The sequence below is a fragment of the Belonocnema kinseyi genome, chromosome 1 (genome assembly GCF_010883055.1).
Source record: "Belonocnema kinseyi isolate 2016_QV_RU_SX_M_011 chromosome 1, B_treatae_v1, whole genome shotgun sequence".
In the NCBI taxonomy this organism is placed as follows: domain Eukaryota; kingdom Metazoa; phylum Arthropoda; class Insecta; order Hymenoptera; family Cynipidae; genus Belonocnema; species Belonocnema kinseyi.
The window spans coordinates 124784231-124800196 of record NC_046657.1 but is presented as its reverse complement, the minus strand read 5'-3'; the positions used below and the strand labels follow the sequence as shown (position 1 = coordinate 124800196).

The window sequence follows — 15966 nt, the reverse complement described above, 5'->3', positions numbered from 1 at the left end:
TCCCCCCCCCTCGGTTCAAAATCTCAGCGTTATTTGTAGTTTGTAGGTTAAAAATTTATTTTCTTTAACTAAAACGGCCACCTTTGTTTCTGTTACTAAATTTAAATCTGAATTAAAAGTAATTATAACAATAAAAATATAGTTGGTTATTTAACTTTGTATAATTAATCAAAAAATTTTGAAAAATAGATCCGTGCCCGGATTGGAACATGAGGCCCGCGTACCAAAGAAAATCCTACGATGCCGAGCAGTTTCGCGGGAAATTAATTTTAGTTCTGCCGAACCAATGGAGAGGTTTCGACTGGAACAGAAACTTCTTTTCAAGGGCAGATGTTTAGAAGAATGGTTTTTTGAATTTGGATTCGTGATTCCCAACAGTACAAACACGTGGCAAAGTTTGATTCTGGCTGCGCCGGAGAGTCAAATGATGCCTGCTACTGTTTTAAAGTGAGTACGAATTATTATTTATGTTTTTTCTTTGTTTATTGTAATTTATTTTTTGGAAATTTGATATATTTTTTTTTTATTTTTCGACGATTTTGCAACCAAATTTGGAATTAGCAAGGTCATAAGGTTTATACAAAAATGCAACTAAACTTTAAGGATGTTTAGAAGATTAAAAATTAGTTTAAAACTTGAAAAGATGTTTAAAAAGTTTAAAGAAAATGGAGATTTTTAAATATTTGTAAATAAAAATTTTTTATTTTATTTTTTTTTAATTCAGGGAATTTTTTGGATATAAAATTGAATCGAAATGATTCTTTATTTTTGAAAGTAGTTTTATATTACTGTATTTGACTATTTAATTAAAAAATCTTTTTTTTTTGTTTGAAATTAATTTTTGTAACTACGAATTTTATCTATTTTATTTTTCGTGGGAAATTGATAGTTTTTAGTTGAAAATTTAAGTATCTGCTGGAAAATTAATGTATTTTATTGAAAATTCTTTCTTTGGTGAAATAAACTTTTCTTGATTAAAAAGTTAAAATGTTTGTTTTGATTGAAATATCAATTGTTACATTTTTCTTTAAGAAATCATCTTCTTTGTAATGAAAATCTAATAACATGGTTAAAAGTTAAACTCTTTCGTGAAAAATTAATTTTCTTCGCTAAAGACTCATAATTTAAATCAAAAGTTCATCTCTGATTAAAAAATGAGCTATTTTGTTGCAAATTAATTTTTTTGAAACTGAAAATATATTATTCCAGTTAAATATTTCATAATTTTAGTTAAAAATTCCAGGTTTGGACTAAAAATTCAATTATTATAGTGAAAGATTCATTATTTCAGTTGTGTACTTATTTTTAAAATTTTTAATTGATTTATTCCAGTTGAAGATTCATTATTTTAATTTAAAATTCCTTATCGTGATCTGAAATCTATTTTTTAAATTATAAATTCAATCATTCCAGATGAAGATTCATAATTTTAGTCGAAAATTTAATTTTTGTTTATTTTTTTATTTAAAATATAATTATTCTAGTTAAAGATTCATCATTTTAATTGAAAATTTATCTTTTCAATGAAAATTTAAATATTCTAGGTAAAGGTTCAATGTTTTAGTTTCAAATTCAATTTTTTTTTTCATTGAACATTTTTAATTTCGGGTAAAGATTTATTATTGTAGTAGAAAATTCATTTTTTAAATTCTTTTTTAAATTCAAAATGCAACTATTCCAGTTTAATTTTTGGTGCCAACTGAAAATTTAACTATTCTAATTAAATATTCCATCATTTTAATAAAAAATTCATCTCTTTGGTTGAACTTTAATTTCTTTAAATGAAAATTTAAGTTCATTTTTCGATTAAAAATTAATCCTTTTAGTTGAAATTTCATTTTTTATTATTTAAAATGCAACTATTCCAGTTGAAGATTCATCATTTTAGTTAAAAATTCATTTTTTGTTTGAAAAAAAAGATATATTTTTTTGCAAATAAGTTAAAATTTTTTTTTCACTGAAAATATAACTATTCTGATTAAACACTCCATAATTTTAGTTGAAAATTATAATTTTTTTCACTTGAAATTAATCTTCTTGGTTCAAAATTCATTTTTTAATTGAAAATTCAACTTTTAAAATTAAAAATTCATTTTTTCAAATTTAAAATTCATTTATTCCAGTTGAAAATTCATCGTTTTAGTTGAAAAATCATCTTTTTCATTGAACTTTTTAGTTGGAAATTCATCTTTTTTTCATTAAAAAATTTTAATTCCAGTTAAAGATTCATGATTTTAGTTGAAAATAAATTTTTTGTTAATTTTTTAAATTTAAAATGCAACTATTTCAGTTGCAGATTCATGAGTTTAGTTGAAAATTTATCACTTTGTTTGAAAAAAATATATATATTTTTTGCAATTAAGTTTTTTTTTGTTTAGTTTTTTGTTGTCAACTGTTAATTGAACTATTCTGATTAAACACTTTATAATTTTATTTGAAAATGGAAGTATTTTGCTAAAATTTATTATTTTTTTCTCACTAGAAATTAATGTTTTCAGTTTAAAATAAATCTTTTTGATTCAAAATTCAACTTTTACAGTTAAAAATTCATGTTTTCAAATTCAAAATTCAAATTTTCCAATTAAATATTCATGATTAAGTTGAAGCTTCATGTTTATTTTTATTTAAAATGCAACTATTCTAGTTGAAAATTCATCACTTTGTTTGAAAAAAAATATATTTTTTTGCAAATTATTATTTTTTTTTGTTTAATTTTTTTTGTCAACTGAAAATGTAACTATTCTGATTCAATACTTTATTATTTTTATTATTTATTTTTTTCACTAGAAATTAATCTTCTTGGTTCAAAATTCGTCTTTTTAGTTGAAAATTCAACTTTTGCAGTTTAAAATTCATGATTTTAGTTGAAAAATCATCTTTTTCATTGAAAATTTAATTATTCTAGGTAAAGGTTAAACGTTTTAGTTGCAAGCTTATATTTTTTTCATTACAAATTTTTAATTCCAGTTAAAGATTAAACATTTCACTGGAAATTTTATTTTTTATTATTTAAAATGCAACTATTCCTGTTGAAGGATTATCATTTTAGTTGAAAATTAATTTTTTGTTAATTTTTCAAATTTAAAAATCAACTATTTCAGTTGCAGATTCATCAATTTAGTTGAAAATTAAAGAATTTGTTTGAAAAAAAATATTTTTCCTTGCAAATAAGTTTTTTTCTGTTTAATTTGTTGTTTTCAACTTATAATTTAACTATTTTGATTAAATACTTTATAATTTTAGTTGAAAATTAAGGTATTTTGTTGAAAATGATTATTTTTTTCACTAGAAATTAACCTTCTTAGTTAAAAATTCATCTTTTTAATTGAAAATTCAATTTTTACAGTTAAAAATTCATTACTTCGAACAAATTTTGTATTGCAGCAAATTAATTTTTCTAATAAAAATTTAATTATTTCTATTTTGGTTGAAAACTGATCATTTTTGTTTCAAAATTCAACCATTTGGTTGAAAATGCATATATTTTTTGGTATAAAATTAATGTTCTTATAAAAAAAACGATCTTTTTGCTTGAAATTCAAGTATTCGAGTTGAATATTCCTAATTTTTTGTTGAAAATTCATTTTTTTAAATTTTAAATGCAACTATTTTAATTCAATATTCATCATTTTAGTTCAAAGCTCATCTTTTTCATTGAAAATTTAATTATTATAGGTAACGGTTAAACGTTTTAGTTCCAAATTTATCTTTTTTTTTTCATTAAAAATTTTTTATTTCAGTTAAGGATTAACCATTTTACTTGAAAATTCATTTTTTGTTAATTTTTTAAATTTTAAATTCAACTATTTCAGTTGTAGATTCATCAGTTTAGTTGAAAATTTATCACTTTATTTGAAAAAAATATATATTTTTGCAAATAAGTTTTTTTTTTGTTAACTGACAATTTAACTATTCTGATTAAATACTCCATAATTCCAGTTGAAAATAGAGGTGTTTTGTTGATTTTTTTAAAACTAGAAATTAATCTTCTTGGTTTAAAATTAATCTTTCATCTTTTTTTTATTACAAATTTTTTATTCCAGTTAATGATTCATTATTTTAGTTGAAAAATCATCTTTTCAATGCAAATTTAATTATTCTAGGTAAAGGTTCCACGTTTTAGTTGCAAATTCAATTTTTTTTCATTAAAAATTTTTATTCCAGTTGTAGATTTATTTTCGTAATAGAAAGTTTATTTAAAAAATTGAAAAAAAATTTTAATGCAACTATTCCAGTTGAAGAATTATTATCTTAGTTGAAAATTCATTTTTTGTTAATTTTTTTAAATTTAAAATTCAACTATTCCAGCTGCAGATTCATCATTTTAGTTGAAAAATCATCTTTTTCAATAATAATTTAATTATTCTACGTAAAGGTTCAACGTTTCAGTTTCAAATTAATTTTGTTTTCATTAAAAAAATTGAATTCCAGTTAAATATTCATCAATTTATTTGAAAAATATATATATTTTGTTGTAAATAAGCTTTTTTTGCTTAATTTTGGTTTGTCAACTAATAAATTAACTATTCTGATTAAATACTTCATAATTTTAGTTGAAAATGGAGGTATTTAACTGAAAATAATTTTTTTCACTAGAAAATAATCATTTTTTGTAGTTTAAAATTAAGTTATTTGGTTGACAATTTATGTATTTGATTGAGAACTCTTCTTTTTTGCTGAAAACTAATTTTCTTGGTTGAAAATGGACATCTTTGATTAAAAATGCAACTATTCCAGTTAAAGATTCATAATTTTGGTTAAAAATGCATCGGTTATGTTGAAAATTAATTTTTTTTTAACTGAAAATTTAACTATTCCATTTTTAATTGAAAATTTATCTTTTTTATTTCAAAATTCATTCATTTTGTGGAAAAATCGTCTTTTTTGGTATCACATTAATTTTCTTATTTAAAAATTTATCTTTTCGATTAAAGATGCAAGTATTCGAGTTAAATATTCATAATTTTAGTTAAAAACTAAACATTTTGATTGAAAAGTTGTGTTTTTTTTTGCGGAAAATAAATTTTTTTAAACTGAAAATTAAAAAATTCTCTTTTTGGTTGAAAACTGACATTTTTTAGTTAAAAATTCAACTATTTAATTGAAAGTTCATCTGTTTTCGTTGAAAATTCATCTTTTTGGTTGAAAATTGAACTATTTCGTTCAAAGTTAAACTCTTTAGTTAAAAATTAATATTTTTGCTTTTAAATTGGTCTGTTACAAAAAATATTCATCTTTTAGTTGAAATTTAATCAATTTAGTTTAAAAAGTGTGTACTTTTGAAATGAAAATACATTTTTTAAACTGAAATTTAAACAATTTTTGATTATTTAAACATTTTTAAAATTGGTTATTCATATAATTAATTATAAATTATTTGATAATTATATTAATCTAGAAACAGGAGATAATGAATAAATTATTTGAATAATTAATCTTGAAATGTAATGTGAAATTAAACAATTTTAAAGGAATACTTAAAATGGTATACTTTCAAAGAATTGGCAGCTGAAAATTAATGAATGTTACAACTTAATTATTGAACTACTTTCTTAAAAATGCATTTTTTTTAACAAGATGTATCATTTTAGTTGAAAATTCGCCTATATCGTTGAAAACTCGTTTTTTAAATTACTAATTTATTTTAAACAAAAAAAAATGGAAATCATGCTGAAAAAAGTATTTCAAAACCAAACAGACGATTTTTTTCTTCAAGAATTAAATTTTCAAACAAAAAATATGACTTCAGTAAAAAATTAAGTTTAAAGATGAAATTGTTTTTTAATAATGTGATTAAACCAAATATTTCAAACAAAATAGTCGTATAGTTAATAAGCACAGCAGAATATTTTTTAACCAAAAAGTTGCATTGACATAATATGTATAAAATTTCTACTGAAACTTATGAATTTTTAAATAAATAAATAAATAAAAATTCTAAAAAATAGTTTAATTTTCATCCAAAAAAGATTCCAGTGGACTTTTCACGATCAAAATATGAATTTTTAAATAGGAAATAAGTCACTATAAAAAATTTAATTCTGAATCCAAATATTTGCATTATCCAAAAAAACAAAATTGAAATTTCTCTTAAAACAAGAAATTTTATTTAAGAAAATTTAAATAAATAATTCAATTTTTGCCCAAGAAAGATTCAAATTGACTTTTCAAAATAAAAATATGAATTTCGTAACATAAAATAAGTATCCACGAAAAAAATTGAATTTTTAATCCAAAAAAGCGAATTTTTTTACAAAAAATATAAATTAAAAAAAATGTGTAGTCCAAATAGTTCTATTTTTTTAAAAAGTTGAATTTTCAACTAAAAAGTATTTTAAAACCAAAAAGACAAACTTAAAAAAAATTTGAATTTTTAACCGAACAGTCGTATTTTTTATTCCAGAAAGATGAAATTTCTTTTAAAAAATATATAACAAAAGAATTATAATTTTTCTTGGAACATGGAAAATAAAAAAATTTAAATAAATTCCGACCTGGAACAGGGAATTTTTTAAAAGAATGAATTCTAATTCTTCGTTGAAACGGAGAATTTTCGAAAAGAATAAAAATTCTGCATTTGAAACGAGAATGTTTCTAAAAGAATAAAAATCTAGGATTTAAACGGGGAAGGTTCCATTTTTAATTAATTCAGGGTGACCGTTTTAATCGAAGAAAAAAGGCCCGTTTCGCAAATATTTTTCCCGGTTGTTAAAATTTTAAAAATAGAATTTTATTCTAAACAGTAAAAGTACAAGTAATAAAAAATAAACAACAAATTAATTTAAGGTGCATTTAAAGTGGAACTCTTCGATTAAAAAAATTTTAAATTAAAGTTTACAAGTTTTTATATTCAAAAATTTTGTATTAGAGTTCAAAGATTTAGATTAAGTTCTAAAAATATAAATCGACGATAAAATTTTAAAAAGACCAAATTAAAGAATAAATTAAAGAATTAATCAATGTACATTACTAAATTTTTCCAAATTTTAATAAAGTCCTCCAACTTTTAGAAAATCTTGCAAAAAAATTTCCTTAAAATTTGGATTTATAAATAAAAGTTGAACACTTCTTATTTGTAAAAAAAAATCAGCGTAATTTAAGAGATATTTAAAATTTTTCACCCTGCAAGATATAAAGGTTTTTTTTTTAATTTGCAGGATTTCCTAAAAATTGTAGGAAAAATTCTGTTCATTTTAAAATATGTTTAGAAGGTCTGAACAAAATTCTCATACACTTCGTTTAAATTGCTTGACATCATTTCAATTTTTAAATTAATTTTGAGTCTTTTAAAAACTTCTAAATATCTCCTAAAATCAATTTAAAAATTTCTACATATAATAAGGGTTCAATTATTATTTATAAATAAAAATGCAGCAATTTCTCTTACAAATTAAACATTTTTTAAATAGAAAAATAAAAATTGTAACGTAAAAATTTTAAAAGTTTTTCGAAATTTAAACAATTCAAAGCTTTCTGTGCCAAACAATTAAGTTTCAGATATTTTACTTTTAAATATTTAGCCTTAATTTACTCGTATTAAATTAACAGTCAATTATTGTTAAATATTAAATAATAATCTTTTTTTTTATTTAAAAACTTTCAAATTAAATAAAACTAAAATTTATTTTTATTATAATATTTAATTGTATTATATATAATAATATATAATTATAATTATCAATATTAATTTAATATTTAATATTATTTTTTTTATATTTATTATTTACTATATATTTATTATATTAATTTTTTTACTAAAATTTATATAAAAGTTATAAATTTGTAATTTAGCAGTTTTACTGCATTTAATACAAAAAAAAATTTGAATACAAAATGGTAGAATAAAACAACTTTTGAACTTCAATTGTGAAACTATAAAATTCAAGAGTTTCATTTTGATTGCATTTTTTAGAAGTTAGTCTTTATTACTTCATATGGAACAATTTTTAGATTTAGGGTTTGATTTAAAAAATTTTATTAACGGTGGAAATTTTTTCAAACCGAGAAATGACCGGGAATTTTTTTCTTTGATGAAAACGGCCACCCTATAAAAGTTAATTTTTTGGTTAGCGATTTATAATTTTAATTAAAAGATTCTTTAATTGGTTCGAAATTGATTTTTTTTTAATGAAACTATTTTTTCAAAAATTCACCTAATTTGAGAAACATTCGTATTTTTTTTGTAGAAAATTAACCTTATAGGTTGAAAATTTATCTTTTAGGTTTGTATAAAATTCTGTAATTCCACTTGAAGATTCATTATTTTAGTTGAAAATTTATAAGTTTGGTTGAAATTGAATTTTTTCAATTGAGAATGTAACAGCTCAATTTTTCGTGCCAAATTGACCTTTTCTAGTTCAAAATTGAACAATTTGGATGCAAATTTGGATTAAAAATTAATTTCTTAGTTTGCAAAATGAACTATTTGATTGAAAACCTGTTTTTTCTTTGGATGAAAAGGACTTTTTTAAACCGAAAATTTAACTATTTTATTTTTAAAAAATTGTTTGTTATTGAAAATAATTTTTTTCTGAAACTGAAAATACTATTCCGGTTTTATATTCCATAAGTTTAGTTAAAAATTTTTTTTTTTGGGTAAACATTTTTTTGCTGAAAATTTAATTAGTCAATTTTTGGTTGAAAAATGCTATTTTTTTGTTGAAATTTCGTTTTTTCGGCTGAGTATTAACGTCTTAACTTAAAAATGATTGATTTAAGTTTTGGTTAACAATTTATCTTTTTTAAATAAAAATTGTTATTTTTTTGGTTCGACGTTCAACTATTCCAGTTGAGGATCCATAATTTTAGTTGAAAATTCATCAGTTAAGATGAAAATTATTCTTTTTTACTAAAAGTGTAACTATTCCATTTTCTAAATTTTTTTGTGGTTCAAGATTCAACTATTTGGTTGAAATTTAGCCTCTTTTGATTGAAAATTTAACTATTTTGTTAAAATTAATGGTTTTTTGTTAAATTGTATTTTTCGGTAGAAAATTATTATTATTTTTTTTTTTTTGAAAATTCAGGTATTTCAATTAAATATTCATAATTTTAGTTGAAAATTCTTCAGTTAAGATGAAAATTATTCTTTTTTTACTAAAAGTGTAACTATTCCATTTTCTAAATTTTTTTTATGGTTCAAGATTCAACTATTTGGTTGAAATTTAGCCCCTTTTGATTGAAAATTTAACTATTTTGTTAAAATTAATGGTTTTTTGTTAACTTGTATTTTTCGGTAGAAATTATTATTTTTATTTTTTTTTTGAAAATTCAGGAATTTCAATTAAATATTCATAATTTTAGTTGAAAATTCTTCAGTTAAGATGAAAATTATGCTTTTTTTACTAAAAGTGTAACTATTCCATTTTCTAAATTTTTTTATGGTTCAAGATTCAACTATTTGGTTGAAATTTAGCCCCTTTTGATTTAAAATTTAACTATTTTGTTAAAATTAATGGTTTTTTGTTAACTTTTATTTTTCGGTAGAAAATTATTATTTTTATTTTTTTTTTTGAAAATTCAGGAATTTCAATTAAATATTCATAATTTTAGTTAAAAATTCATCAGTTAAGATAAAAATTATTCTTTTTTACTAATATTGTAACTATTCCATTTTCGATCATTTTTTCTTTTAGTTCAATATTTATCTCTTTGATTGAAATTTGGCCTCTTTTTATTGCAAATTGAACTATTTTGTTAGAATTTGTGGTTTTTTTTAATTGCATTTTTCGGTAAAAAAAATTATTTTGTTGTTGTTCAAAATTCAGGTATTTTAATTAAATATTCATAATTTTTGTTGAAAATTCATCAGTTAAGATGAAAATTATTTTTTTGACTAAAAGTGTAACTATTCCATTTTCGAAAATTTTATGTTGTAGTTTAAGATTTATCTATTTGGTTGAAAATTTAACTATTGTTAAAATTGATAGTTTTTTTAAATTGTATTTTTCGGTAGAAAATTAATTTTTTTGTCGAAAATTCCTGAATTTCAATTAAACATTCATAATTTTAGTTGAAAATTCATCAGTTAAGATGAAAATTATTCTTTTTTACTAAAAGTGTAACTATTCCATTTTCGAATTTTTTTGTAGTTCAAAATTTAACTATTTTGTTAAAATTGATGGTTTTTTTTAATAGTATTTTTCGGTAGAAAATTTATTTTGTTGTTGTTGAAAATTCAGGTATTTCAATTAAATCTTTATAATTTTAGTTAAAACTTCATCAGTTAAGATAAAATTATTCTTTTTTACTAAAAGTGTAACTACTCCCTTTTATAATTTTTTTTTGTTGATCAAAATTTAACTATTTTGTTAAAATTGATGGTTTTTTTTTAATAGTATTTTTCGGTAAAAATTAATTTAATTGTCGAAAGTTCAGGAATTTCAATTAAATATTCACAATTTTAGTTGAAAATTCATCAGTTAAGATGAAAATTATTCTTTTTTACTAAAAGTGTAACTATTCCATTTTCGAATTTTTTTTGTAGTTCAAAATTTAACTATTTTGTTAAAATTGATGGTCTTTTTTAATAGCATTTTTCGGTAGAAAATTATTTTTTTGTTGTTGAAAATTCCGGTTTTTCAATTAAAAATTCATAATTTTTGTTGAAAATCATCAGTTAAGGTGAAAATTATTCTTTTTTACTAAAAGTGTAACTATTCTATTTTCGAAATTTTTTTTCTGTAGTTCAAGATTTATCTATTTGGTTGAAATTTTGCCTCCTTTTTATTGCAAATTTTAATTTTTTGTTAAAATTGATGGTTTTTTTAAATTTTGTTTTTCGGTAGAAAATTATTATTTTTTTGTTGAAATTTAGATATTTCAATAAAATATTCATAATTTTAGTTGAAAATTCATCTGTTAAGATGAAAATTATTCTTTTTTACTAAAAGTGTAACTATTCCATTTTCGATTTTTTTTGTAGTTCAAAATTGAACTATTTTGTTAAAATTGATGGTCTTTTTTAATAGCATTTTTCGGTAGAAAATTAATTTTTTTTGTCGAAACTTCAGGAATTTCAATTAAATATTCATAATTTTAGCTGAAAATTCATCAGTTAAGACGAAAATTATTCTTTTTTATTAAAGTGTAATTATTCCATTTTCGAAATTTTTTTTTTTTTAGTTTAAGATTTATCTATTTGGTTGAAATTTTGCCTCTTTTGATTGCAAATTTCACTATTTTATTAAAATTGATGGGTTTCTTAAATTTTATTTTTCGGTAGAAAATTATTATTTTTGTTGTTGTTGAAATTTAGATATTTCAATAAAATATTCATAATTTTAGTTGAAAATTCATCTGTTAAGATGAAAATGATTCTTTTTTACTAAAAGTGTAACTATTCCATTTTCTTTAAAAAAATTTTGTATAGTTTAAGATGGAACTATTTGGTTGAAAATTTACCTCTTTTGATTGAAAATCTATTTTGTTAAAATTGATGTTTTTTTAAATTGTATTTTTCGGTAGAAAATTAATCTTTTTGTTTGAATTTGAAGCCTATTTTTAAAAAATATTTAATACGAAATTTGAATTAAATATTTTTATTTTGCAGTGGTAACGTTGTGATTGAAACAAAATTCTTCGATGATGACCTGTTAGTATGCACGAGTAAAGTTCGACTATTTTATGTTTAAATGTATTCTCTATCAATCGAGAAAATTTCGGCATCAAAACGAAAAAAAAAATTCTGAATTTTTGCAATTTTTCACACCATAGCACCCAAATAAAAATCCATTTATGAAACGCAATTATCGTTTGAGAATTTCAATTGCACATATATCATAACTCTCTGTATTTTTATGTTCTTTTTTAGATGAAAAAATGGGAAAATTATGAAAAAAAATATGAGCAAGCACATAACGTGATCTTTTTTTTTTAAATATTTATTCGCCGAATATTTTTTGTCGACTTAATCTAATTTTGGTTTCCAGGTATTATAAATATTTTTAGTTATAAAATACGAAAAAAAATCTAATTTTTCGATCAGTTTGTCCGAAATTTAATGTTTAATTTCACAATTTGAGATTAGAAATTTATTAGTTGAATCTGAAACCAAGATACATGAAAATAAAAAATTATTGGCGTTTAATTTGAAACGACATGAAAAATTAAGGGCCGAAATTTAAGGTTTAATTTTAATTTTTATTATAAGTGTTTACCAGAATTAAAAGGAGGAAAATTTTGTAATAAATAAAGAAAAAGGACAGTACGAAATTTGTCTGAAAATTGACGAAAACCTTTTTCTAGTTTAACTTTAATAAAAGTCAATATTTTATTGACTGGATTGACATGTTCAATTTGAAGTTTCAGAGTGAAAAATTTATTTATTTTGTATATATGTCACAAGTAAAAAGTGGTTAACAACGAAAACGATGATTTGGAAAAATCGTGTTGTTTATTTGTATTTGTTAACTGCGATTTTTATCCTATGTAATAAATGACTAAAACAGAAAGTCTCGTTTAATTTTTAAAGTAGAATAGAAAAACCTCGCATTTTTTTCAATTTTAAAATATTAAGCTTTATCTTTATTTGGTTAATTTAATAATGAAGCCTTCATTTTTTATATATTTTTTTATTCACTTTCTTTATTAATAAATAAATAATTTATGTGTTTATTTTTAAATTATGTATTTCAGTTTATTTTATTTTTTATTTTGAAAAAGGTAAGTGAATTATGATTTCTTGTTGGATTATTTGACAAAAATGCTGTCGCAATAACTCAGCTTAATAATCTGGTTGTTTTGTTCAACTTTACCGCAATCATTTAAAATTTGTTGTCTCCCTTGGCGCAAACGATATTTTTTATAAAAAATTAATGGTTTCTGATATTTCTCGAAATTTCTCATTAACCAAAATTCAATTTAAAAACCACCATAAATCCCCGGAAATTTATGAAAGTTTTCGGTATTTTATGATAATACTATAGGTAATTTATGGTAATTTACCATAAGTTGCTCAAAATTCAATAAAAGAATGTCTAAATTTTTGGAAATTTATGAATTTTTTCGGTATTTCAGAGTAATTTTATAAGGTAAATATGGTAATATTACAGGTAATTTATGGTAACTTACCATAACTTACCAAAAATTCAAAATAAAAATATTCATAAATTTCCTGAAATTGATGAACATTTTCGGTAATTTATTGTAATTTTACAGGTAAATATAAAAAATTACCATATACTATCCAAAATTTAATTTTTAACATTTTTATAAAATTCCTGAAATGTATAAAAAGGTTGTTAATTTATAGTAATACTAGAGGTACTTTATTTATTTCTTATTTATTCATTTAATTAAATTAAAAAATGTTTATAAATTACTGAAATTTATAGAAATTTTTTTAATTTATTGTAACTTATCATAATTTGTTAATAAGTTAAATAAAAAATATTCATAAATTTCCGGAAAATTATGAAAATTTTCGGTAATTTAGTGTTCTTTTACAGGTAAATATAATAAATTACCATAAACTACCCAAAATTCAATTTTAAACATTGCAAAAATTTCAATTAAAAAATTTCCGGAAATTTATGAAAATGTCGGCAATTTAGTGCAATTTTACAGGTAAGTATGGCAAATTACCATAAACTACCCGAAATTCAATTTAAAAAATTTTCATAAATTTTCGGAAATTTATGAATTTTTAAAATTATTTTTGGAAATTTTACAGGCAAATACGGTGAATTACCATAAACTACCAAAAATGCAATTTAAAATTTTAAAATAATTTTCCGGATATCAATGACATTTTTGGTAATTTATGGTAATACTACAAGTAATTTATGATAACTTACCATCATTTGTTAAAAATTAAATAAAAAAATTATTCGTAAATGTCCGTATATTTATGAAAATTTACGGTAATTTAGTGTAATTTTACAGGTAAATATGATCAATTACCATAAACTACCCAAAATTAAATTTTAATTATTGTTATGAATTTCCGGAAATTTATGGTAATACTACAGGTCATTTATGTTAACTTAACATACAGAGCCTAAAATTTAATATAAAAATGTCTAAATTTTCGAGAATTTATGAAAAATTTCGTTCATTTTTGGTAATTTTACAGGTGAATATAACAAATTACTATAAACTACCCTAAATTCAATTTTAAAAATTGTTATAAATTTCCGGAAATTCATAACATTTTTGGTAATTCATGGTAATACTAAAGGTAATTTATGGCAACTTAGCATAAATTGTGCGAAATTCAATAAAAAATTACTATAAATTCCCTGAAATTTATGAATATTAAAAATTTGTTAAAATACATTTCCGTAATCTTATGACATTTTTGGTAAGTTATGGTACTATGACAGTTAATTTATGGTACTATTGCAGGTAATTTATGGTAAATTACCATAAAGTGCCCAAATTTAGATATAAAAATTTCTTAATTTATGAAATTTATAGAAATGTTCGATATTTTATGGTAATATTACAGGTAATTTATGGTAATTTACCATCATTTCCCAAAACTTCAATTTAAAATTATTCGTAAATTTCAGGAAATTTATGGTAATACTACAAGTAATTTATGATAACTTACCATAAAGAGCCCAAAATTCAATATAAGAATGTCTAAATTTCGGGAAATTTATAAAGAATTTCTGTCATTTATGGTAGTTTTACAGGTAAATATAAGAAATGACTATAAACTAGCAAAAATTCGTTTTGAAATTTGTCTTTAAATTTCCGGAAATTTATGGTAATTTTTCACCATTTTTTGTAATTTTACAGTTAAATAGGTAAATTATCATAAAATACCAAAAATTCGATTTTAATTTTTATAACAATTTTTTGGAAATTTATGGAATTTTTCTAACTTATGGTAATATTATAGATAATTTATGGTAATTTACCAGAAATTACCATTAGCTACAAAATTCAATAAAAATTTTTGTCATAAATTTCCGGAAACATTAAATTTTTGGAAATTTATGGTTAGTATAATATTACAGGTAATTTATGTTAATACTGCAGGTAATTTATGGTAAATTACCATATAGAGCCCAAAATTGTTTTATACATTTCCGAAAATTTATGATTTTTTTGGTAATTTATGGTAACTTAACATTAATATCCCATAATTCAATGAAAAGTGTCTATAAATTACTGAAACTCATAGAAATTTTTAGAATTTTAAGGTTAATATTTCAGGCAATATTATGATAACTTACGATAACTTGCCAAAATTTCAATTGAAAAATGTTCATAAATTGCCGGAAATTTATTTAAAATATCGGTGATTTAGTGTTATTTTACAGGTAAATATGTTAAATTACCATAAACTGGCCAAAATTCAATTTGAAACATTTTCATAAATTCCCGGAAATGTATGAAATTTATGGTAATTTATGGTAATACTACAGATAATTTATGGTAACTAACCATAAAGTGCCCAAAATTCAATATAAAAATTGCTTTAGATTTTCGGCAAGTTTTAGAAATTTCAGAAAGTTATAGGAAATTTACGGTAATTTGATCAGTTACATACGGTAGCCTTTCATAAATGACCGCAAACCTCTATTATCTGTAACCGAAATTGTTTTACAGTTTTGACTGTGAGTGGGCTGATCATTGTAAAATGCGAGCTCATAGATATATAATTTTCATTAGTCAAATCTGACGTCACTTTTCACTCCCTAGGGAGTAAAAAGTAGAGCTTGAGGCCCGCTTCATAGGCGTAGAAAAGGGCTAGACCGATGCGATTCCTCTAAAAAGCAGTCAGAGACCAATTTTTAGGATAAAGGAACCGCATGTCAAGAATCCGTTTACAATCACGTCACATTTTAAAAGTTAAACGTTGAAAATATTGATAGGTCACAATTTGTTGGAAATACCTTCGAATATGTAAAAATATTTTAACCCTTAAACGGCCAAAACGCCACTACCGGTACACTGCTTTTCAACGGCCAATAACTAAGACTATTCGACACTAGAAAAAATTGAGACACATAT

At 21.4% G+C, this 15966-nt stretch overlaps 1 protein-coding gene across 1 annotated transcript in view; it reads left to right on the top strand.

Annotated features, from left to right (window-relative positions):
* The window catches only part of LOC117168604 (retinal rod rhodopsin-sensitive cGMP 3',5'-cyclic phosphodiesterase subunit delta), a 21804-nt gene extending 9557 nt beyond the window's left edge, over window positions 1–12247 (top strand). The window contains exons 3-4 of the mRNA XM_033354321.1: window positions 190–447; window positions 11552–12247. Coding sequence (XP_033210212.1) covers window positions 190–447; window positions 11552–11633 — 340 coding nt within the window. The 3' untranslated portion in view covers window positions 11634–12247. The remainder of the gene's footprint in view (window positions 1–189; window positions 448–11551) is intronic.
* The last annotated feature ends 3719 nt before the right edge of the window (window positions 12248–15966 follow it).